We start from the raw sequence: 25,892 nt of genomic DNA on the forward strand, positions 1-25,892 counted from the left end.
TGGTAGTGGCTTGCAGCTGGTGGGTAGCCCAGATTAATTATTTTCTAATGTGTTGTTAGTCCTTGTAGCATAAAATACATATTTTTAATGCTATTGGCGCTAAATATAAATGAGAAGTGGTTTCTGGAGTGCTCATTCTGGGTCTTAGAGAGTATGAAATTTACCAGTGAAATTTACCATCCTGACACAAGTGCCTTGTGAGTTTCATCTTATCAGTTTCTTAAGAGTTGGGCCTTGAAACTTAATTGTTAGTGTCTAAGGGGAATGATTTGAAAGGCTGGAGGGTTTTCTGCTGGATATTTGCCGCTGAAGTCCAGCGCCAGAATCTGTTTGAGAAGCCTGTATCCTGTGCCGATGGCTCTGAGGGCAGTGGCTACCCCTGTTTTTTCTTAAACCTGTGTGAGGTCGTTAGGATTGGATGTGCCATTGCTTTTGTCTGTTAATTTCTTTCAGCGCTGGTGGAACTGAGCCACCATTGCTGGGGTCGAAACTGAATACAAAACCCTTTTGTATACTGTGACACTTTCTGAACTGTAAGAAGAGGAGGAATCTTTCAGTGAATCTCCTGTAGAGTCTTCCCGCAGGTATGGGGAAGGCTGAGTGGTTTCTGGCACACAGAACGGTGGTATTACTGCTTTCTGGATTTTTCTGGATTGTTTGCTGTGCCATAGGGCTTACCTGTGTTGTCTGCACTGCCTCAAATATGAAAGAGTTTCTTGAATTCCGTCAGTAAAAATGACAAGAAATTGTTTTCCCATGCCCATTAAAGATGAAGGGGACAGCATAGTGCTACTGCCCATCTTCATCAGCATCAAGGCACTGAAAATCAGGGTTAGAGCAGCTGTGGAGGACTTGCCTGCTGCAGAAATTTTCTGTAATTTAGCTCTGCTGATGCTTTGGTTCCCTTTTATCAGTGAAGGTCTGATAATTTGGCAGTATGCTGATGAAAGCAGCAGGAGGGTTTTCTGGTTTTTGTTTACAGTCATGCTTGCTGTGCCCTTTAAAACACAGTGTCTCCAGTCTGCAGTCTGGGTCTCTTGGTTGGAGTGCCTGAAATACTAACAACCAGTCCATGCTTGGCCAAGAGGGCCAGTGCAGCTGGGATCAGATGGTCCAGGTTGTCATGCGGTCTGTAACAGGGTGATGCGACACTAAAAGGTTTTATTTAAGTACTTTCAAGCTTTTTTTGCACCTCAGCCTTCTGTAGAAATGCTTTAACTTTTTGGTGTCTGGAGGCACATCCTGGACCATTTTTGGAAGGTGTGGGGGGAAACAAATGTAGCTGCATACTGTTATCAGCAGCTTAAATGTGGCAGTTAAGTCAACTGTTGGTTTAAAGGTGAAGGTGTGAAGTGGATAATCCATTTTATTCTCTCATTTAATTGCCTTCCCCATCTTCTGGTTGGTTTCTCTCTTATCAGAAATGCCCATCAAGTGCTTACTTAGGTTAGGCTAGGGTGGCACGTCCTTTGTAAGCCTTGAGGAGCTGAGAAGCAGTGCCAGGTGCTGCCACGAGAAGAGACCATGCTGCTGTCACGTGTAGACCTCAGTCAGCAGTGGAACGCATGAATTCACCTACAGGTGCTCACTTCCTCCTCTGCACATTGTGAAAGCAACCATAGACCTTTGTTCCTCCCTATCCTTGAACTGTGATGCTTGGAGTTTATGTGGCTGGTTCCAAGACTCTGATTGCTGATGGTGAAGTGGAAAAAAAAATAGTCAATAAATATTAATAACACTGTCAAATGTCAGCAGCGTTAGAGTGTAAACCCAAAACTCTTATGATTGTGCCTGTTCCCTGTGGTGTGCTTCCAGCCTGGAAGCCTGGAGGACTCTTGCTGAGCCTATGGAACAGTGGATTGAATTCTTGAATGTGTTCATGTTGCTCAGTAGTAATATTGCACCAATTTCTGTACGAATGCTAGATTTCAAGCAGGCTTGCATGAGTTTTTTGATATTAAAGGTGACATTGACTGACAGAAGCTGCTGATTTTTGAGTATCCTTTTTTTGTACTACAGAAGAAAATTTAGCAGTATTAACTCAATTTATTCCTGAAGAGCTTGGTTTTAGGATATGCCAACAAAATAATTTTTACATGGTTGTAGAGAGTGCATTGCTAAGCAAACCCAGGAGGGAAGTCCCACAGTATACGAGAGCATCAAGCTTTTCCTGATGATACTGCTCTTCCAAGGAGATGCAAATACCGATCCAATTACAAGATGTGTTCTTTAAAAAACAAACAGATTCAAAACAAAAACAAATCTATCGAGAGTCTTACAAGAAGGCACAGTAACCCATACCCGTTCCTAGCAAGCTGGTGTCCAAAAAGAAGGAATGTTCCAGATTACAAATCATCAGCTCAACTGCTCCTTTTATCTTCACATACACAGTTATATGGGCAGGTGTTTACATGCCTCACAAAAACCACCTAGGTAATGCATGGAAAGAACTTGGACCTTAATCATCTTTTCATGTTATAACAGCCCTTTGCCTTTTGAATTTGAGAAAGTTTGAGCATTTTGAGCCTCTCCTGAGAAACTTCCTTTGTACTAAATTGGGTGGAAGAGAATGCAGGAGAATCTCGGTTTTCCACTGAGTACTGCTCTGAAATGAGAGACACAGGGAGGTTTTATGACACTGGGGATTACAGAAATGGCCCAGGAGAGAAGCTTAGCCTTTGTACTTTAACTAATGACTGAAAATTCAAGGAAGATACAGGTTTCCAAATTACCATTGGATATGAAGCCTATTGAGGTTTTCCTCTACTGAGATCTCTGCTATTTAGCTTGGAATAAAAATCTCTATGAAAATTACATTCTGAAATCATTAGGAACATGGAATCAAGTGAATGCATGCCAGCATATGTATGTTTTGAATGCAGTTTACGTAGGTGACGAACACCTCAGGGTTCTTTGATGTGGAGCCACAGCCTCAGTTGAAGCTACGCCTGTTCATACCAGCCTGGGGGTTGGGTTTGAGATCTCAGAGACAGTGCATTGATAAAGAGGAGCTTCATCGTGTGCATAATCTGTCCTTTCTTCCTGTTGAAGTTTGATAACTCTGGGACTTGTAGAGAAATGTAGCCTTTTTAAACCTTGAGATATTTTAGTACCACAACATTCAAAATGGCTTTGCTGGCGCTGAAGAAGAACTGGTGCTTCCAGATTAGTCGTTCCTTAAAGACACCAAAGCATAACAAACTCTGTGTGCATTAGCAGAGATACTGTGCAGCTTCTGTTTAATTTGGTGTGAATGAATGCTCCTTAAGCATTTTGAGAAATGTTACAACAAATCTTTCAACTCACTGCATTAAAATAGAGCTTGAACTTCAGTAGAGCCTGAAGAATTGAGGATACTGAATCAGCAGTGCCGATTATAATTACAACACTGGGAGGTTTTACCAAGCAAGTTATTTAATAACCTTTTTGACTCAATTTGTAATAATCCTTGAAGTGTGGCCTGAAAAAGATGACCTGTTTTGTTTACCAGAATGAGTTATTTTATTGTCAATCCTAAACCAAAACTAGACTGATGTCACTTTATAAAAATATGTGCATTTCAAGAAGCAAAAGGACTTCAGGCCAAGGCTCCAGTTTTTGCTCACAAATGACAATAATAAATGGACTGCTGTGCTAGAAAGGGAGTTACTAGGGGCTTAGCTCCTTATGTTTGCTCCCTGCTCTCCTCTGTTGGAAGACATGGGAATATGCTCTGAGGAAGACAAAAAGTAATCCACATCAAATATAAAGGCTGCAGCTTCCACTAGCTAAACTAAAGAAAGGAATGATTTAGCTGGGGATGAAAATTTTGGTGCTCAGACCTTCAGAAAGGACTTTTTCCTTGCACCCTATTGAGTCTACTGGATGCTGAGCTGACATTGCTGCAGGCTTTTTGTCCTGGCTAGTGTTGTAAATGTTTCTCTTGACTGCTTAGTGGGTCTGTTTGTTCTTTATTCATACAGAATAATAAAAATCGATATCTCTTACTTTTTTGTTTGGTTTTTTGTGGGTTTTTTTTGGTTTTGTTTTTTTTGGTTTGTTCCCCCCCCCCCCCCGCCCCGTTCTTAAAACCTTTGACTGCAAAATACCCTGTTAACTGAAAGCAGTTGAGGGGTTTGAGGTGAAAGGATAGAAACTTGGGTGGAAGCAGTGAGGGAAAATGTCCAGCCTCCAGTCTAGAGAACCTAATGCAGTGAACAAAAGAGAAGATATATTTTAATACCATGATTTATACTAACATTAGTTACTTTATCAAGAGTCTGCATCTGTCTGAAGACAGACCAGTTCTTAGCTAAAACATCGTTAACTGAGAGCCTGACGGATATCTTGGGGATATGTTTTGCATCATTTTTTGTGAGCTTGGTAGAAGCAAAAGCAGGAAGGCTGAAGGGAGCAGAGCACTTAGTGTCTAATTCTGTCAAGCCCATGTTCAGATATCTCTTTTAAATAGCTCTGATTTTTCTGTAATAATAAACACAATTTAACTACCATGTATCTTTCATCCTGAAGGGTAGAGCACAACTAATTGGGGGAGAAAAAAAAGATATTGAAGGAAAAAGCTAAATAACACAGCCAAATAAAAAATGTTTTCTTACATACCACCACTGTGTGCCATGTGGTTATTTAAAAACAGTAAATTATGATGCAAAGGGTTACATTATGAGTGGGTTACATTGTATAGTAAGACACGATAGATTCATTTCACCATGATCTAAATTAGAAGTTACAATGTTTAAGCTTTTTCCTTCTTACTCACACTTTCTATGTGTGGGGAGGTAGTTGGGGTTTCAGGTCAATTCGAGGCCAAATCCAAATGATGGATTATCTTGTCAGCGTGGTCCTGTGCTGCCTTCAGGCCTTTAAGGCTCTGCTGTTGGCTCGTGTGTGCTGTAATTTGTCTGTAGGATGGGTGTTTATATGGACTTTGTGGTCTCCATAATGTGACTTCTCTAGGTGAGCTGATGTGCAGCCCAGTGGAGTCTCCTCTCGCTGTCTCTCCCCACTCTCATTTTGCAAACGGCAGTGGCTTTTGGAGCGTTTGTGCTGCTGTAGCTAATCCAGGCTGACCTGCCTGCTTGCTCTCCTGATTTGTTAGAGTTTTATCAGTTAGGGGTTTGTTTTGGTGGTAGTCAAGCTATGGGGAGTGCCTGTAACTCTGCCCTCATGTAAAGAAAATGGTCTGAATTGCTGTGTTGGAAAGAAATGTACAAAGGAATTAATTTTAATAGTTTACATACAGTGGTGTTGTCTCTGCTTGGATATTATGTTAGTTTCTGCAGTTAAATTTCTTTTAAATCATTCATACTGTATGTAAGGATTTTCTGAGTTCTTTTCCTGAGTTAGATTAGTGGGCTGTGATGTTCATTAATTCATGAAGAGCAAGACTTTCTTCTGTGTAATCACATGCTTCTGATTATACACGAGGTTTGGGTGTGGGGTTTTCTGGTTCCTTACAAGAACTCTCTACCCAGACTATAACGTAAGTAGAACTAGTAAATAAAATTGGCCATAAAGCAATAATACTTTAAAAGGAAATCACGTCAAAGCAAGGTGGCTCAAAGCTGTAACCCCGAGCTCATGGAGAACTGGCAGCTGAGAGACTGCACTAATTCTGTAGAGCTGCCACAGGAGGAAGGAGCACCCCTCCCAGCCAATTTGGAAAAAGTTTGCCTGCTGAGGGATGAACAGTCTGGGCTGCTGGTCAGGCCAGGCAAGTGCGTCACTGCAGGGCTGGGAGGGAATGGGGCTCTCGGGGCTGCTGAGACTCGGGGCCATGTCTGTGTGGGTCTGTCTCAAGACTTGATAGATGCTGCTAGCACTGCAGCTCTGTCCCCCCTCATTGATCAGCTTCTTAGCTCCCCATGTGTCTAAATAACTGGATTTGAGTGTTGTTCTCTTTCATTATAAGCCAGGGTTTTGTATGAAGTTGTCTGTAGAGCAGTTCCACCATTTTAGTTTCTCTGTGCTAGGTGCTGGGCTTGCTTGGGCCTTCTTTGCATGGAGGAATAATTTAGCAAGTATCATGGCTAGCAGCTCTGGACAAAACACAAATCTTACAGTGGGAAAAACCCTAGTGATTGTGTATTCAGCACAATCAGGAGAGTAGAGCTCTGTTTTAACACTCTTTGGCTGTAGGTGAGAGTGGCTGGTGGGACATAGCCAGGGCTGAGCCCTTCACACTCCACGTGGACACAGCTGGTTATTCTGGGTATTCTGCAGGGTATGGCTGCAAACCAGGAGCTGCCCCTCTGTCCTGTTCTGCTGTGCTACCAGAAATGCCTGGCTTAGCTTGAGCCTGAAAAGGTGACCAAGTTTTGTACCAGCTGCAGGAATGAATTCAGCCCTAAAAGTTAAACATGAGACCACTTGCAGGCCTACTTTCCAAAGTTCTAATACCACAGGAATGGCATATACTCTTACTATATTACTGTGTTGTAACACTTGCATCTTTTTTTGCTGTAATGAAGAAAAAATGAAGCTATGTTATCATGGATATAGTTTTTGTGACTCCATTTCTATGCCAGGTGTTTCCCAGACTAGTTTTACCGTCTGAGAGGAGAGGTTGTTGCTAATGTGGAAATATTATTTGAGTCTTTTACTAGCAAATGATGACAATTAATGGCAGAACTGAAGACTAGTCAAATCTCAAGAAGGAGATATGAGGCACGTTATTAATTTGGATTACTTGTTTCCTACATGGTATATTTCTATGAAACTTTAGGAACAAATAATGTGATAAATACAAAGCCACTTGATAATAGAAAGTTAATCTAAAGAGAAAAATGAGAATTGCTATCAGAAGATGTTTCTGTTTTAGAATGTTCTCAAAACTTGTATCAAGAAGGATGAATCTCAGTTAATTAATCATGTACAGTAGTTATTTTACATGAAATGGAAAATACGTATAGGGCAAAATGTACCTGGTTAGAGAAACAATAAGCTAGAAAGGGAGAAAGGCTAGATAATCTGTAACCATAGCAAAGTGACATAAAGGAAACCTCTTGATTTTTTTTTTAATGTTAATCTAATATTATGCACACAATATTAAAAGTTTCTTAACACTGGGTGGTGATTTTGAAAGTTAATGAGACGAAGTTGACTGCTACACATTTTAAGTTCTGTCTATTGACCATTTTTAATCTAATTATTTGCAACCAAAATTTACCAGTTATTGGTGGAATTTTCCAGAGGTTTTTTTTGTCTATTTACCATTAGTAAATAAGTAGGACCAAGCCAGCTCTTGGTTCAGCTGCAGTGAGTTCTGGTCATAAAATATCCTTTTGCTCTGGGTCTAACTCAAGTATCCTCTGGAACTCAGATTTTATTCAGCTATTGCATGTAAACATCTCTTTATATATGTGAAAAGTGGCATTGGGCTTAAAGGAGCCAGTGAAACAGTGCTTTCAGTGAGCTGTGATGGATAACGTGCTTAGGATTCTCTGCTTCTGTATTCTGATGGCAGAAATACAAAATGGAAATGAACGTCTGGCACTCAAATTGTGCAGGAAAAATCAGACCTGCAAATGCATGCAATTTCCTGCCCAGCACCAGCATTTCTGATATTTTCATTGCATGTATAATCCACTCGGCATTTCTGATATTTTCATTGCATGTATAATCCACTCTGCAGCTGAGGTTTTCTTCAGACTCTTGAGGTGTTTTTGTTTCATGCCAGACTGACAGCAGAAGGGTACAATACAGCTCTGAAGTTTGGGATTTATTTTAAATGGAGCTTGGTTCCATTTCTGCAGAATAGTATTTCTGTTGTGAAGATAATGAGTTTTACAGAGGGGCAGTTCTGAAAGAACTGATAAGAGAAGTGATATGATTTATTTAAACTGATTTTGTGGCAGTTCATATCTCCCTTTTTAAAATCGCCTTCCTCGAGCTTCGTTTTTTCCCCCCAAGATGAGAGAGTGCTCACTTTGGAAAAATATTTTCTTTAGAGGAGTTCAGTGTCATTTAATTGACTACACAGAAAATTGTGAGCAGCTACAGATGCTGATGTGTGGTTTTTTTATTTACTTTATGCAATTGTAACAAAGCTTAGAGTAGTTGCAATAGTAAAGAATTTTCTTTTTTTTTTTTTTTAATTTGGTGGCATTTCAATGTTGAGGCAACAATGACTTCACTTGGTAATTAAACCTCATTTGTGAAAGACCTTTTCCCTATTAATTTGATCCATTAAAGAAACGCTCTTTGAAGCTGGTAGTTAATCTTCCTATTTAAATGGCTGGGTTTTACTCAGATTGGTTACAGCTTAGGTTTAAATAGCAGCTAAAAATAGCAAACTGTGCTGTACAGTTTAAACATCTATCTATAGTAGTAGCCTTTCTAGAAAGGAAACACATAGTAAAAGGGAGAGGAGATGCTGCCACTCAGGCAGCACTGGTTGGTTTCAACTTCCCCTTTTCCTTGGGTTTTGCCCATCAGTTCCAGCTAGCAGCATTTTATGATCTTACTCAGGGATTAATTTTTAACAGAAAGCACTGTGGGCTGGATTTGAGCAGCGTTTCAGTCAGTAATCAATAATTCAGTGGTTGGGAGAAGTTTTGACTGTTTCTTCTGAAGGCTGCTGCCATGGGTGCTAAAACCTGGCAAAAATCTGGAAACTACACAAAATATTTTCAAGAACATTAGGCTGTCAGAAAGAAAATACACGGGCTGAAATTCCAACTTGTGAGGTTAGTGTCTATTTTCATCTGTCCTTCTCTACATGCCCTGTGTGATTCACACAAGCCTGACAAACCTGTGGAATTTAAGTGCTCAGCTTGATTGCCAAGGCAGGGGGGGTTTAACTTAAAAGTGTCTGCAGTTGAAAGGGAAGCTGTGACAAAACTGCAAGAATCTTTGTGGGTGGAAACCAGTTACTTCCAGGAATTCTCTTGAGTTTTTGTTGTAGGATGAACTTTCTGCAGGTGAAGAGATCTTGAATGAGTAGCTAACAAAAATCAAGGGTATAAAGGTGAATCTTTCTAAGGCAGCAGAATTGCTTGTGTTACTGTTATGGTTTCAGCTGGGATAGAGTTAATTTTCTTCCTGGTAGCCAGTGCAGGGCTGTATTTTGGAGCATAATGCTGATAGCACACTGATGTTTTAGCTGTTGTTGAACAGTGCTTCCCCTTAGTTAAAGACTCCTCAACTTGCCATGCTCTGCCAGTGAGGAGATGCACAAGAGCCAGGGTGGGACACGGCCAGGACAGCTGACCTGAACTGACCAAAGGGATATTCCAAACTACAGAACATCATGTCCAGTGTGTTAACTGTGGGAGGTGCCATTCCCTGCTCTGGGACCGGCTGGGCATCAGTCAGAGGGTGGTGAGCAATTGCATTGTGCATCACTTGCCTGTCTTGGGTCTTGTTCTCTTTTTGCTGTCTCTCTTGTCATTGCAGTTATTAAACTGTTGTTTCAATTGTTTCAATTATTAAACTGTTGTTAAATTGACCCCTGGGTTTTACCTTCACTGCAGTTTTCCTCCCCATCCCACCAGGGTGGGAGAGGTAGTGAGCAAACAGCTTTGTGGTACTTAGTTGTGGGCTGGGGTTAAAACCACGACAGTTACCTTGAAATACCTTTGACAAAATAGAGTTACAGTGAAATCTGTGGTCTCAGAAAGAGGACAAAGAGAATCCACATGTTTATTCACCTCCACCCTTCGTTTTCCACCAAGAGAAAAGGTACTTGATGCCTGTCTTTAGTAAGAAATGTTTAATCAGTCAGGTTAAATAGCTAAAATATTTTTGCAGTATTGTTAAAGGTCAGACTTTTCGTAATGGCTGTTTCCAGATATACCTGTATGTCAGGAGCCTCAAGCTTCTCAGATCAAGATATCCATCACTACAACAGGAACATCTGTTGTCACAGGGAAATTCAATGTGAAGAAATCTGTAAGATGGGGAAATACTGTCAGATATTTTAGGCTGTCTTTCTGAGTGACATGAGCTTATATTCACATGAATCAATGGGACTATTTTAAGTCCAGGGTTTTTTACAACTATGATTCCCCAGAGTTAGTTTTCCAAAGGCCTCTATTGTTACTATGTATCTATTAATGTTTCTCATTGCACAGAAACAGTTTTTCTCTTCTGGCAGTGGCAGGAGTGGAGGAAAGGGTGGTAGAGTTGGGAATGGGTGGGAATGTCATACAGTTTTATCAAGTTGGTAAAAATGAAGGTAATTTTGGAAGTGATTCTGATAGTTTATTCTGTTTTTTACCTTGGACTATTAGATTTCTTCCATGTTTCAAGGCATTCATGCTTCCATCATCAGTTGTAATAGTATTGTCACATGTATGTTTCTGAACAAACTAAGCAGGTTTTTGGCCACTGTGGGTAGCATAGCAGGTAAAGGACTAAAAACGTGTTTTTTGGGTATGTATTTGCTAACACTGAAGAGGGAAAATTCAGATTAGATATTGGGAAGAAGCTCTTTACTCAGAGGGTGGTGAGGCCCTGGCACAGGTTGCCCAGAGAAGCTGTGGCTGCCCCATCCCTGGAAGTGTCCAAGGCCAGGCTGGATTGGAGCAACCTGGTCTTGTGGGAGGTGTCCCTGCCCATGGCAGGGGGTTGGAACTGCATGACCTTGAAGGTCCTTTCCAACCCAAACCATTCTGTCATTCTTTGCATCTGTCTCATTATGTCCCAGGGAACATTAGCCCATGAATTGCTTTGCTCTGTAATTTGTTGCACCTCTCACAGGATGTGTGCTAACTAGAAAGCACTTTTGCACAGATCCACAGACTTAGCAACATTAGTTTGGCAATGGTAGTAGATGGCTTTTAATCCTAGTGAAGTCTTAAAAAAGTAATTCCCAAACTGCAGCTGCCTTTTGAATCTCAGGTGTGTGCAAAATGAAGACAGGGTGCCTTCAGAAAATGTAAATGTATAAAAAGAAAACTGGGCAGTTCTTGTTTGCATGTGTAAAAAATTTAGAGCCCCCATGTCAAAATGTTTAGTTCAAAACTCATCTGATCAGATGCATGAGGCAAACGTGACCTGGTGTGGGTGTTAGGAAAAGGGGGAATTCTCCCTGTTCCTGACTGACAGTCTTAGTTTTTTGAGTGCTTTCTCTCAGTGAGGTGTTCTTTACCTTGGAGGAATCAGGTCTGCAGAGGCAATGGAAGGAGAATGAGGTATTGTTTTCCTGTATAGGGGAGACTATGGAAGGGGCTGTTCTGGAGAAAGAGTGAATCACAGAATCATCATAGAATGGTTTTGGGAAAGGGACTTTCTGGATTGCTTGAAAAGCAGGATATCTCATGTTAAATCAGTATCCCTGCTTATCTGACCCGTTAGGATGGTAAAAAAGGAAGAGCTTGGAGAGTGTACTTAATACATGATGCTGGAGCATCAAGCTGGAAATAACTCTGTAGTTTGTTGAATGGACTTGAGGGGTCAGGATTTGGAGGCTGGAGAGGCAGCACACAAGGCATGACATAAGCAGGAGCGGTTCTGAGTACCAAAGTGTCTGTTTGAAGAATGCGTCGTGGGTTTCAATTTAGTTCTAGCAGAGCCCAACAGGGGCAGAAGCTGATACAAAGAATTACAATTGGTCTTTTAAACTATTTAACTTTGGCAACTGGTTAATTTGTCTGTAGGTAACTTAGTTTCAAACATACCTTTCACTGAGAGCTCTGTCTCCAATATTAACCCGAAACTTTGTTTCCCTAGGATTAGCTCTGAGCGCAGGAAAGAGAAGTCGAGAGATGCCGCGCGGTGCAGGAGGAGCAAGGAGTCGGAGGTGTTCTATGAGTTGGCTCACCAGCTGCCCCTGCCCCACACTGTGAGTGCACACCTGGACAAGGCATCCATTATGAGGCTGACCATCAGCTACCTGCGCATGAGGAAGCTGCTGGATGCTGGTAAGGGAACAACGTGGCACCATCTGGGAGGGATATTGAGGAACAAGCTATTTGTAGAACCTGTAATAGTTGTGTCCTTTCTCTGGGAAGATGGGAGACCTTACAGTAGGAATTGGCTGTTGGCAATGGCACGGGAAAAATGCGCTGTTCAACGGATTTTATTTTTTCCCTTTCTATTCTGATGATCCTGGTTGCCTCATCACAGCTGTAGTGCCCTTTTCAACCTCATTTGACTCTTCTCCCAAAGTTGGTTTCCTTCATTTAAACCTCTTTTTTCGCTAAATTTGTTGGTTCCAGCTGTGCTTTCTTGACTGTAGGCAATTGGTTAGCTCAGTCAGTTGCTCTTGACTGAGCTAAATATAGCTGTGTCCCCTTAATGTAAACTGCAAGGAATAATTTTGTCAATTGTGTTTTTGTAAAGTGCTCCACTGGAGGTGAAGTTAGCTGAGGATATGTTGTCTCTGCAGCTACCCCTGCACATGTAATTCCAGGAGGGAGTGTCTGAAGGAGGTTGTGAACCACTAGCTGTATAGCATGTCATGGGTGCTGTACTGCTTATTTGTGCTCATGCATGTCTACCTTTACTGCATGGAGGAGTAACTTTGGTAGCCAGACTCTGAAATCTCTCTCAGAAAGCCCTGAGAGAAGTTTGTAATGCATTTTTGAGATAAATGGTAAAATTCTTGCCACATAGACCTTTTCCTTAAGGTGGAAGGTTTATTGGTAATACATAACAGCACAGAGGGTTAACCTCACTCTGATTTTCTGTGATTTGTGATACCATTGCTGGAGCTTGAAGAACTGATCATTTATCTAAATGAATTATACTGATTTTGAATGGTCCTGCAAGACTGACTTCTGGCAGACTGGTGCCAGAAGTCATTCCTGATAGTAAGTGAAGAATGGCTGGTGGTTGCTTAAATAAAAATGTGTGGCTGCTTGCAGGTGAGCTGGAGACAGAAGCCAAAATGGAGAAGGAACTGAACTGTTTCTACTTGAAAGCTCTGGATGGCTTTGTCATGGTTCTGTCTGAAGATGGGGACATGATTTACATGTCTGAAAATGTGAACAAGTGTATGGGGCTCACTCAGGTGAAATACTGACATTTCCTAAGACTGTTTCAAATCTGTAAAAGCTGCTCCACTTTTGTGTGTGTGAAGTTAAACACCCATATACCTCTTAACTTTTGCAGTTTGAGTTGACGGGGCACAGTGTATTTGATTTCACTCATCCATGTGACCATGAGGAGCTGAGAGAAATGCTTACACACAGAAATGGTGAGAAGAAAGAAAATAACAATCAATTTAATTTACTTATGAATAATTTGTGTTGGTATTAATCCATTTGGATATCTGCCAGAAAGTGGTGTTGAGTTAAAAAGCTAGTAAGTTTTTATTTCTTAAATCTCAAGTTAAACCTTGTTGAGAGATACTAACAACAGGAGTAACCAAAATGCTTTGGCTATATCCTAATTATAGGAGAAATGAAACTTCATTAGTACTCTTTAATCTAACAAAATTAATGACTAAAATGGAGTTCTTGAGGGTTGAAAGAATAAGTGCCTACAGGAATAAAATTAGAGTTAGGTTGAATGACTATGATTTTAAGCAATTGCTATAGACGGACATGAAGAAGCTCAGTTGGTGCATTTGTTTTGGTCTGGGCTTGCCTTTCCAGGACAACTGAGAACAAATGCTTTCTTCCAGAAAGCTGTGGTGGTATACCTATGACAAAAGATACTGTATTTAAATTTTAGGACACCAGGAAACTAATCTGGGAATACTTGAACAGCCCCAAAAAAGGCTTTGGGGTTGATGTTTCTCTGCACCTTTTAATTGGTGCATGAAATTGGTATCCTTTCACAGATTTCTGAGTCTCCTTTTCTCTGTCTGGGGAAGCAGAACACCATGTTTACATGTTCTGTATGCTTTGAAATTTAGCAATTGCCCAAGAATTATTGCTTTTATGTCTTCTAAAGATTTGATAAAGGCTATAAAGACTTGGCAGCCCGCATGCCTCCAAACAACTACTGCTTTAGTCAGTAGTTAGAAGCCTAAAATCTGACCTCACTACTTTCCCTTTCATCAAATGAGGGTTATATGGACTCTGAATCCAGATAGTGATAAATTAATAAACCTGACCTCTGCTTTCCTGTAGCACTGTAAATCTTATGTGAGTCTTATGTTGTCATCCTGTTTAATTCAGTGGAAAGGACCTGATAAGATACTGTAGCATTAGGGGCCTGACTTTGATTTTGTAACCATTTTGTAAACTTGTCCACCCTTAGAATTTAACTATGTTTCTGAGGCTAGATTAGACTTCTCCCCTGCCTTCTCCTTTGGAATACAGCAATGCATCTTGGGGCTGGGGGAACAGCTTCCCTAAAGCAGTGAAAGAAACCTGGTTTTGTTGCAAAAGCTTATTAATAATGTCATATCACTGAGTTTTGTGCAGACCATCTCAAGCATGTCTAAATTGGCCAGACTGGAATCAGATGTCTGGAAAGCATTACTACAAAAGCTGTTTTGCAAATGATGTTGGCAGACAGAAGTCTAAATTACAGTAATAATAGTATATTTTTATATTTGTTAGTATTCCCAGGTTGCGTTCTACTGCAGCTCTTACATCAGTGGAATTATTTTGGTTTTGAATTGAGTATTAAATATTCCCCTTAGGGACTGTACAAGTGCAAGTGAATTTAAATGTGATTGGCAGAAACAGAACTGCATTCTCATTTTATGAAGCTGCTTTTTAAACTTTCAAAGCTGGCCATTTTAAAAAATAATGGCCAGTGCAGATTCAGACTTGCAAGTTGCTCCATCTTTTACTGCTGCTTCTCATAGCAGAGCCTCAAGCCTCAGGACTTTGTAACACTTACATTGTGTGATCTTCAACTATCAATTTCTAGACTGGTTTAACTCTTAAAACTTATTGAATTAAATAAATTTTTGCTGCTTCTGTGAACTCTGCTTTTGTTTCTCCCCCACTTCCTCCATTATCGAGGATGTTTTAAAGTAGCATAAAATGTGCTTGAGCCCTTTAGTCTTTGCCTCTGCTAGAAGCAATAAACAAGGTAGCATAGGAGCTTTAACATTGTTCTATGTTGTCTCTGGAGGATGAGAGCAAATTATTATATAAACTTGTATCAGAAGTAAGGTCATGTGTTCTAAACCTCCCCCTCAGCCTTGATTTGGTCCTTTCTCCTTAGCAAGCCTCAGCAAACTGGCTCTTCCACTGCTCCTTCTCCTGGGTGCTTGATGTCCTCTTTGCACACATTGTGAGCTGCTTGCAGTTCTCCTGATAGCATCAGCTACATTTTCTTTGCCCACAGTAGCGTAACTAGTTATTGAATCTGCAAGGATCTCCCCTGTACAGGCAAAAGCTTAAGTTTAGAGCTTGCTGATAGGAAGTAAGGCTAAAAATAAGTGCCACCAATGCTGATTTGTATTAGGGCTTCTTGACTTTTTTTCTCCCAAAGATGTTGATAATGTGTTTAAAAACTTGGTCAGTGTTGACTCCAAGAGGGTAAATCACCATGGAAGTATTTGGATGCATATAAACAGCTGAGTTGTTAATTTTCAATTGAAAAACTCGCAGTCCTGAAGAGCAACAAGCCCAAAATGTACTTGGTTTGAACCTCCCCATAGTGAGTTGCTGGTGCATTTTAGTGGAAACCACCTCAACAAGGCTTCTTATTCTGCATGAGCTTTTCTTGTCCTCTGTCACAGTTTAAAAATATAATTAATTTCTAGTCAGTCTCTCTTTCTCCCCACTCTTTTTTCCTGAAATCTGTGAGTGTGGAGTTGGTTACAAATACAATACTAATCTTAAAACATTGAAACTGGGCTGCATCAAAAGCCTCTCCTGTGAGGATGGGCTGAGAGAGGACTGGGAATGTTCAGCCTGGGGAAGAAAAGACTCTGGGGAGATCTTTGAGTCCCTTCCTGTACCTGAAGCAGCTCCAAGAGAGCTGGAGAGGCATGTTGGACAAGGGCCTGGAGTGACAGGACAAGGGGACATGGCTTCCCACTGACAGAGGGCAGGGTTAGATGATTTTTAGGAAGGAATTCCTGGCTGTGAGGGGGTCAGGCTCTGGCCCAGGTTGCCCACAGAAGCTGTGGCTGCCCCATCCCTGGTAGGGATCCAGGCCAGGCTGGATGGGCTTGGAACAACCTGGGATAGTGGATGGTGTCCCTGCCTGTGGCAGTGGGCTTGAAACAAGATGATCTTTAAGGTCTCTTCCAATACAAACCATTCTATAACTGTGAAACTTAAGAGGGTTTTGTCTACTTGATAGTAAAACTTGTTCTGAAAAATGCCATTATCAAAAGTGCTATTAGGTGTGTGAATATTTTTAGTATATTTTTTGAGTCTTCCCTTCGTCTTAAAGTTCTATAAAGTGTTTGTGGAAGTTTTTTTTATGTCTTTGGAAGATGATCCAAGTGTTTTATGAACTGTTTTGCTGTTTGCTTTTGTTAGGTCCTGTGAAAAAGGGCAAAGAGCAAAACACGGAGCGCAGCTTTTTTCTCAGAATGAAGTGTACTCTGACTAGCAGGGGAAGAACAGTGAATATAAAGTCTGCTACATGGAAGGTAACTTATGCAAAGGAATATTTGCATAGTTTGGCAGGTTCCTCTTCAGATGTCATAACACTGCATTTCAACATTTTTGCTTCATGTAACGAGCTTGAGTTTCACTAAGTACTTTATAATTTAATGGTTGTGCTTCATTATGCTGAATTTTAATGCTGACTATGTCATGGAGGTAACTGAAACAATGTTTTAAAATTAGTTTTTCAAAACTTGTAATGAATTTTGCATTTTAAATTAAAAGTCATTTACTTACAAATAATTATAATTACTAAATATATTTGCATAAAACCTTCTCTGGGAAAAAAATATTTGACACCACTTATGCTGATCCCTGATTTCTTTTGATTTGACACTGAAAATGTGACTGTTGAGGTCTCTCTGAAGGACTTCAATGCCATTCTTTTGAAGCTGCTGGCTCTCCCTTTTGTAACAGTTGGAACAAAAAGAGGCCAGCCTGATAACTTTTTGCAGTGAATGCATTTTCTCCTCTGGACAAAGTAACCTTTTACTGTATCGAGTGGATTATGGCTCACAGTTCTCTTTTATGATTTGAATTTGATTATTCTGGATCAAACAGCTTCTTTGCTGCTGTCTGTGAACTATTTCTACTTCAGAATGGTTAAAAGAAAACCTCACAAAATGCAAAAGTTCCTTTCTGTTGAAGAATATGTTTGATCTCTGTCGACACCTCTGCAGAAGATCTAAAATGGGGGTTGCCACTATTACCATAACTTTCAGATTTAAATTGTGAGATACCTTTTGCCGAGGCAGTTGCTCATCAGAGTTGTCATTACTGTGAGTAGAAAGAAGAGTTCACAGAAATGCAGTAATGTCTGGTGTTGCTTCAGCTAGTGCTGAAGAAGGAGTTGGTGGGCGGTGAACCCATCCCAGGCTGTGTGGGGTGAGGAGGAGGACACTGCTTTCCTCCAGCCATCCCTTGTCACCGTCCCCTTGAGTGCTGGGGAGGGGCAGGATTTGGCTCTGGGTGTGCTGATGGGAATAGGATTGGGTTGTCTGACAGAGCAAACCTTGTCTCTAGCTAAAATCCAACTCCCTGTAGGTGCTGCACTGCACTGGCCACATCCGTGTGTACGACACGTGTGGGAACCAAACTCACTGCGGATACAAAAAGCCTCCCATGACCTGCCTGGTGTTGATCTGTGAACCTATTCCTCACCCATCAAACATTGAGGTCCCCCTGGACAGTAAAACGTTCCTCAGTCGTCACAGTCTTGATATGAAATTTTCTTATTGTGATGAAAGGTAATATATATGATTTATACTGTAAAAAAAAAATTAATTTGAAGGATTTGCTGGGCTGGTACATGTTGGCTAGTGTTTGCCTTATACATTTACACAGTCTTTCTTGATAATTTGTTTCATCTCCACAATGCAATCAGTCATTGGTGGTATATTTGGGCTTTTCCTCACTGATCATGATGTCTTAAAAGCCAGGTTTTTAGATCTAAGGAGGATGCAGGGTTATTACTTTAGAATAATGAAAGGGACAGGGACTCTATATGGGCAGATAGTGATAGAACAAGGAGCTATGGTTTTAAACTGACAGAGGGCATGTTTAGATTAGATGTTAGGAAGAAATTCTTGACCCTGAGGGTGCTGAGGCACTGGAATAAGTTGCCCAGAGAAGCTGTAGCTGCTCCATCCCTGGAAGTGTTCCAGGCCAGGCTGGATGGGGCTTGGAGAAACCTGGGATAGTGGAAGGTGTCCCTGCCCATGGCAGGGGGCTGGAATGGGATGATCTTTAAGGTCCCTTCTACCGAAACCATTCTATGATAGTATGAATGAGTCCTTAACCTTCAGTTAACTGCCATGTCAAATTGGTCTTTACTATGGTGGCAGTGATTAAGTTGAAATGAGAAGATTCCTCCAAACACTGAAAAAGCAGGATTTTAGGTTTGTTGCAGATAGGGCATTTTGGTGACTGAAAAGTGTGTGATACTTGTCAGATGTATTTTATTGCTACTGCTTCACCCTCTCTCCCTTCCTTAGGAGATCAGTGTCTGCTTTCTTCTGTCAAAAAACCCCCAGAAGTTCAGCTGCACTTTTAATGCACTACATCTGTTGTTGAAAAAAAAAGAGATTTTGTGTTCTGGTACAAATCAGGGGTGGAGTCAGACACATAAGACTGATTTTCTTATCTTCTGGGAACTTAGCTTGGCAAATTTGATAAATGCAAATGAAGGAAAGTTTTTGTTTGGGGTTGGTTTGTTTCATTTTTTTGTTTGTTTGTTTTTAATTTGGTGTCATTTGTTACTGCCCGTTTCCTTTATTTTATAACAAAAGTCAATTTCTAGTTAGCTGTTGCAGTTAGATGCAGAAAGAGGTTAGTACATGTTATTTCTGACCTTTGAAGTAACTACCTGTCTAGGGCTGATGGTGTCACAGAAAAGGTACTTATTTGGTCACATTCTGTGTGTAGAGTGGGGCAAAATACAAGCACTTCCCTGGTTAGCACTGCCCTCTAGAGACTAAAGAAATCTAATTTTTCCTTAAAAGCAGGCAATACTTGAGTGGGAAGAGAAATCCGATTCCTAATTTCTCTTAGTTGCAGGATTAAAACTCTTGAATCATATCTTCATTATTTTGTTAAATTCTCATATTTGCCTAAGCTGTAAGTAGCTGGTCTACCTTGAAGCAAAAAAAACCCAAAAAAGTCTAAAAAGCGGGGATTTGTTTAATCATATCCCACTGCATGATTTATAAGTACTCGGTGAGAAGTAAAATCCTATGCCTGCTGAAATATCTCTTTTGAAGAAACATCAAAATAGCAATTTATTTCAAAATGAAAAGTCCCAGTAACCCAAATTTGCTGCTGATATGTATGGAAGTGATTCTTAAGGTTTTTCTAGATGTGCAAGCATCCAGATGCTCTGGTGTTTATGCTGGCCCATGTCTGCTTTCACGTAGCAATTTTTTCCCTTGTTTTAAAGAATTACAGAGTTGATGGGGTACGAGCCAGAGGAGCTCCTGGGTCGCTCAATCTATGAGTACTATCACGCACTGGATTCTGATCATCTGACCAAAACACACCATGACAGTAAGTGAAAACTGAATTTAAAGCCCTCAAACTACAGGAGATGAGAGACAGCCCTGGGGGAAAGCAGCTGAAGAACGAGGGCTTTCTTTTAGTTGCAGATATGAATCTGCAATGAATACTCACTTCATGCAGTTTTGGGGTTTTTCTGCCTGTTATTAAAGCTGGTGTCCTTTCTGCTTGTAGTGTTCACAAAAGGGCAGGTGACAACAGGACAGTACAGAATGCTGGCGAAACAAGGTGGCTATGTCTGGGTTGAAACTCAAGCAACTGTTATATACAACACTAAGAATTCTCAGCCACAGTGCATAGTGTGTGTGAACTATGTGTTGAGGTAAGTTGAGTAGACTTCAGTGTTCTTTGTCATCATCTTTACTGAAGACAAAGTTACATTCTGATGGCACTGCATTTTTTTTTTTTTCAAATTGTTGAGGAATGTGATCCCCTGTTGAGTATGTTATGGTGTTAGTGCTCCCTACCAATGAAACTTTTCCTAGAATACTGCCAGTCCTAGGATTAGAAATTGTATTTGCAAACAAAGCACTTTTTTGGTGTAGTGATGTCAGTAGATGATCTCTGCAGGCAAATGAATGCCTCTTCTGTATGACTGGAAGTATTTGAGCATTGTGTGCACTCTAGACAGCTCTCTAATCCTTGTCCCAAGTCTGGAGCAGTTAATTCCACTAGTAACTTCATTGTGGAGTCAGAGCAGCAGTAGTGGTGTCATTCTTAATCCCATCTACTTTTTTATTCCTCAGAATTCCTCTTTTAATTGAAAAGACTGGTTGACTATTTTTCTGCAAATGTATAATAGCCCTTAAATTAGCTTTTCAAAACTTCAGTGAAGGTACCATTATAAATCCAGCAAGATATTGCACATTCATTTAAAACAAGGAAAAGTAGTTGAGGAAATACTTAAATTTTTTCCCTTTTTTAAAATCTTTTTCTTACTTTTTCAATGCTTACAGAGAAGCATGTTTATTTTTGTTACTTTTTTTCTGATGGCACCACAATTAGTGTTTGCTTTGTCTGTTTCTTTTGAGGAAAGAATGAGTAAGAAAAACAGAATTCTTAAAGCTCTTATCCATTTTGTGGGATGTGTGTGGTGGGATGTTGTTTGTTTGTTTGGGGCTTTTTGTTTATTTTGGTTTGGTTTGAGGTTTTTGGGGGTGGAGAGTGGGTGGGTTTCAACCTACAAAACTATTAAGCCAAAATTTATTCCTTTTAGTTCTTCTTTAACACTCGTTTTTCCTCTCTGTCTAACAGTGGAATTGTTCAGAAGGACTTAATTTTTTCCCTTGGACAAACTGAGTGTATGCTGAAACCAGTGGAGTCTCCTGACATGAAAATGACCAAAATATTCAATAAAGATGACCTGGATGATACCAACAGCCTATTTGAAAAACTTAAGCAGGAACCAGATGCTTTAACTGTGCTGGCCCCAGCTGCTGGAGACACAATTATCTCTCTAGATTTCAGCAGTAATGGTGGGTGTGTGTTTAAATTGGAGAGCATGTTGATTAGCAAAGTTACTATTTTACAACAGATTTCAAAAAATAACCTCCCAGTACCACTTGCCCAGTGGTATTTCAGCTGCTGTTTAAATTTAATGAGGTCCATAGACACACACAGTACTGTTACTTAGGTTGATGGTTTCTTTTAATTTTTATAGAGTCTGATGAACAACAATGTGATGAAGTTCCTTTGTATAACGATGTAATGCTCCCCTCATCCAGTGAGAAATTGCAGAATATAAATATGGCAATGTCCCCACTACCTGCCTCTGAAACTACAAAGCCACTTCGTAGCAATGCTGATCCTGCACTCAATAGAGAAGTTGTATCAAAGCTGGAGCCAAACACAGAGCCACTCGAACTTTCTTTTACCATGCCTCAGGTGCAAGAGCAACCAACCAGCCCTTCTGATGCAAGTACCAGCCAAAGTTCACCTGAGGTGAGTTTCGTAATTTGGATGTGCTGTCATTAAAATGGATGTGCTGTTGGGGTTTGTGGGGCAAATCTGGTTAAGGATGCAGCCAGGACAGGAATTGGAAATTATTTCTACCTTGTGACTTAAGCTCACGCCATGATCTGAAGAAACTGATAAATTTTCATTTTTTTTTCATTAAAGTGAGTCTTGCAAATGTATGCAATACTATCTGATAGAAATAAGGAGAGCTTGGGATTGGTCTTTTTCATTTGGTTGGTTCAGACACCACTTCCCTAAAAAGCAAAATAGTTGCAGTAAATTATTGTAGAGGCTACTTCCAGGTTCCAGCTAAGCAAGTGCTTCCCAGATGGGGTAAATTTGAATGTATACAGACAAGTGTGTTTTCCTTTCCCATTTTAATTTTGTGCAGCTATAGTGTGGAATTAGTTTCTACATTAGAACATTTTGCAGAGACTCTGTAGGTTGCAGTGCCAAGTGATGCAATGACAGAAACCTAAAACTGTGCTCAAAATGTTTTCACAGCCCAGTAGTCCCAACGACTACTGCTTTGATGTGGATAATGATATGGCCAGTGAATTCAAACTGGAATTAGTGGAGAAACTCTTTGCCATAGATACAGAAGCAAAAAATCCATTCTCTACTCAGGTAATGTACAGTAACTTAAAATTCTTTACCATCTTATTCTGAATGTACTCTTCCTCTTTAGAATGTCTTCAGGAACCTCCTTCCTTTTTTATGTAATATTTTGATTAAAGTGCAAAAAAAAAAAGAAAAAATTGTAAGGATTTGGTATAAGGAAGAGCCTTGATGAAGCCATGAAATCATAGCTGAGATTGCTTCCACATTGCTAAGTTCCACCTCTTGTCTCTTTCAGGAAACCGATTTAGATTTAGAGATGTTGGCTCCTTACATCCCGATGGATGACGACTTCCAGCTGCGCTCCTTCGATCAGCTGTCCCCGCTGGAGAGCAGCTCGTCCAGCTCCCAGAGCGCAGCCACCATCACCATATTCCAGCAGAGTCAGGCAGCCCCGAGCCCTGCAGAGGAGATGAAGCCGGCGGAGCGCGCGGACGATGTGAAGACGATAATTGTCCCTTCGTCTCCCGTGCGCGGAGTCGCCGAGTCCAGCAGTGCCCCCGCCTCGCCCTACGGCGGGAGCAGGAGTCGAACTGCCTCTCCCATCAGAGCAGGGAAAGGAACAGTGGATCAGGCGGAAAAGCCTTCTCCAGGAGCACCCAGCTTGCTAACGGTCACTCTGAATAAAAGGTATTTTAAAAGTGGCACTTAAGCCCTGGTATCTGTTCGAGGAACTAGATATAAATTATAAATTCTGCCAGCTCTTGTGTGTTCATCCTCAGCGTTCTTCAGAGCAGAAATTGAGACATTTAAATTTGGACATGTCAAACAAGTCTTTTTTTTGTGGTGAACTTACCTAAAGTTCATGTCATGGTAGCTTTTACATAAGCACCTCATGTAAAAGGCAGCTGCTGTAAAAATTTTCTTCTGCTCTTGTACCTGATGTGCAGCCTTTATTAAAATGCAGCAGGTAGTTATATCCACACAATATTTCTGGTGTTTTCCTTGTCCACTTAGTTAGAGGTAAGAGGCAACTACAGTTTGTGCTACCTCTATTAATTTTAAAGCTAAATGAGTTTTATGATGGACTGTGGTGTCTGTAGTAGATATTTATCACAATAGAAAACTACGTTAAGTCAAACATGAGATTCGTGATACGTAAAAGATTTATCTGTACATAAAAATAGTCAGAATAGACTTTCCCTCACTCTTTCCTCCCTTCTTTCTGTTGAAAGTGAACTGCTGAACTATTATGCTTTTTTTTCTGCAGATTTAAAAATTTTTGTTAAAAACTCATTCTGAGCTTCACAGCAAGATTAAAGGCTAACATTTGCTTTGCTCATAGAAAATGATTATTGAAATGAGTCAATTTATGAACAAAAAGTCGTGGAGTTCCTAAATTCATTTCTGTGATGTTGTATAAGTGTCCACGAAAGAAGAATGGCTTGAGGAAAGTAGAAATGTCTTAACAGCCTGAATCAATTTTTCTTAGATCTACTGCACTGGATGAAGAACTAAATCCAAAGATGCTAGCTTTGCATAATGCTCAGAGAAAACGAAAAATGGAACATGATGGTTCACTTTTTCAGGCAGTTGGAATTGTGAGTTTTGTTTTACCGTTTTAAAATATTCACTTTTAACCTTGCAATTTCTGAAATGAGGCATCAGTGCAGTTGAGCTGTTGGTAAGCAGTGGAATCTTGGGATGAGAGATAATTGTTTGATACTGAAATTTCTGTATATATGCACACACACATATCTATATATATGCAGATACTCCAATTTTTGTTCTCTTTTACTGTCAGCTTTTCAAAAGTGCCCTCTACACCCAAGTACATTTCTTGATTAGGTAGAAGATATCTTCTGTAAACATACATGTTTCTTCAGTAGAATATGCACAAATGTAAGGCATCACAGTTAAATGTGCAACTGCTGTATGTATTTAACTTCTAAATTCAAACCCAGTTTTCATATTTGTCAGTACTGGAGATTAGTGTTCTTATGCTTCTTCCTATGCTTTTATTTTTCCATTGGGTCTGAAATTCCTTTACTTAATTGGATAACAAGACCACCTGAACAGTGAGGGAACAGAACTCCTATAATAACCTAGTAAATGTCTATTACTACCACTCCCTTTCATGCATGCTCCCTCTAGTATTATTCTGGGCACTTGGGAGTAGCTCATCCTCCTCTGTCCTAGCTATTCAAAAGAAACTTTTTCGATGCTCCTAGATTTGTGTCACTTAATTAGGGGTTGTCCAGTTTGTTATTTTCTGCATAAAATGATTGTCTCCACAATCTTTGTCTCTCGCTGTCATTTTGTAGTATTTTGAAACTTTGAGCTTTGCCATTGCGCACTTTTCTCTCTCTCATCTTCACTGAAAATTCCCACTTCTCAGGTTTTGAGAAGTCTTAGTCTTTAGTCTTAGTTCCTCTACTCCAATGTAGCCTTCAAGCTTCTTTGTTTCTCTACTGGGCCACCTCCTAGTTGTAGTCATCTACCATATCTTACAGTGCAGAATTATTTTTCCTCTGAACTCTCCTTACTCCTGTATTAGCATTCTAGTTTGAGCATGAGACAAAGCTGGTTTTCTATTCCATTTTTATGCCATAGTTTTCATTTGCTAAATTCTTTGCACTTTCATGCATGTTGTTCTGCTGCTTCCAGAAGCCCTGTAAGAATTCACAGCTCTGCAAGAAACGTTATTGCTTTGCACTGCCCTTTTCTCATGCAGTGGTGCTACAGCTCCATAGTGTTGCTGATGAAATATTCAAAATAGCATGGGATGTCATTAAATGCATAGAACACAAGCAGTTCAGTATTAACTGCTATAATAGTGTTCAGGCTTCTGTGCTCAGTGCCAGATTCATGCCTACAGGTTCAGACTTCATCCTTTGCTAAACCTTTTTCTTTTGTCTGTATCTGACAAAAGCAATATAAATATTTTGATGGTTTCTCAGAGTCAGAAGCTGAATTTCCATGAAGCTGAGTCTTAGTGGAGTTATTTTAAGCAAGTGCTTTTGTTGTTTGGCTTCTTTCTCCACAATGGATTTCTGAGAGGATATACAGACCTTTCACACATGCAGAAGAAAAATGATATTAAATCCAGGCTTAGAATGCATGCTGTTCTAGTGTTGTACAAACAATTGCCATAGCTTCTTAGGTTTAGGCAAGTGGGATGTATTTTGCAAAAAGAGAAAAAAAGTGAAGACCAAAGTAAAATACTATTTTAGCTTCCTAGAAAACAGGAGAATTAGACAAGCACAAGACATGTTATAGTAAGGTTATAAAATAATGATCATTATACTGGAACAGTTTTGAGCAATATCTTAAGATGAAGGGCTGGATTGCATTCATGGTAAAAAAATGAACCAGCAGCAGTGTAGGTGACTGGTTTAACTATGAACTGCAGCTCTGAGTTAACTATAACTTCTACTATACAGCTGTTCTTTTGACTTGCCTGGGTGTTTTATAACCTGAAAACATATGCTCTTCACTATTTATGTGTTGAGGATAATGGCAGTATTTTGAAATACCTTCTCTTTTTGCATCAGTCAGTATTACTAACAAGACCAAACTTAGCAGATTCAAGTACTTTTGCCAGCAGACTTGATACTAAGATGGTTCTTCTTTTCATCCCATCTGTTTCAGTGGCAGCTTCTTCTTCCTTATCCCAATACTATGAAACCCTTACAGCTTCCTAATCTCCCTATCTTCTGTTCTGCTGTCAAAACAATATGCTAAGGAGCCATATCTGCACTAGACTGGCGTAGGACTGCATTTTCCACAAGGCTTGGGTCAGGTGGCTTGGTGGCAATAACTGGAGTGCAAGCAGAATTTACATCCTAAATGCATAGA

At 40.2% G+C, this 25,892-nt stretch overlaps 1 protein-coding gene across 2 annotated transcripts in view; it reads left to right on the forward strand.

Moving 5' to 3' along the window:
• The window catches only part of HIF1A (hypoxia inducible factor 1 subunit alpha), a 34,316-nt gene that overhangs the window by 2,650 nt on the left and 5,774 nt on the right, over positions 1-25,892 (forward strand). The window contains exons 2-13 of one of the 2 annotated variants that reach the window (XM_085061121.1): positions 11,671-11,861; positions 12,807-12,952; positions 13,054-13,138; positions 16,341-16,453; positions 17,514-17,716; positions 19,405-19,511; positions 19,695-19,842; positions 20,775-20,995; positions 21,181-21,461; positions 21,981-22,103; positions 22,333-22,724; positions 23,527-23,635. In XM_085061121.1, coding sequence (XP_084917247.1) covers positions 11,671-11,861; positions 12,807-12,952; positions 13,054-13,138; positions 16,341-16,453; positions 17,514-17,716; positions 19,405-19,511; positions 19,695-19,842; positions 20,775-20,995; positions 21,181-21,461; positions 21,981-22,103; positions 22,333-22,724; positions 23,527-23,635 — 2,119 coding nt within the window. The remainder of the gene's footprint in view (positions 1-11,670; positions 11,862-12,806; positions 12,953-13,053; positions 13,139-16,340; positions 16,454-17,513; positions 17,717-19,404; positions 19,512-19,694; positions 19,843-20,774; positions 20,996-21,180; positions 21,462-21,980; positions 22,104-22,332; positions 22,725-23,526; positions 23,636-25,892) is intronic. The other variant, XM_085061122.1, reaches the window with a different exon arrangement.

This window comes from Lichenostomus cassidix, chromosome 5, assembly GCF_008360975.1.
Source record: "Lichenostomus cassidix isolate B80296 chromosome 5, HeHo_3.0, whole genome shotgun sequence".
Taxonomy (NCBI): domain Eukaryota; kingdom Metazoa; phylum Chordata; class Aves; order Passeriformes; family Meliphagidae; genus Lichenostomus; species Lichenostomus cassidix.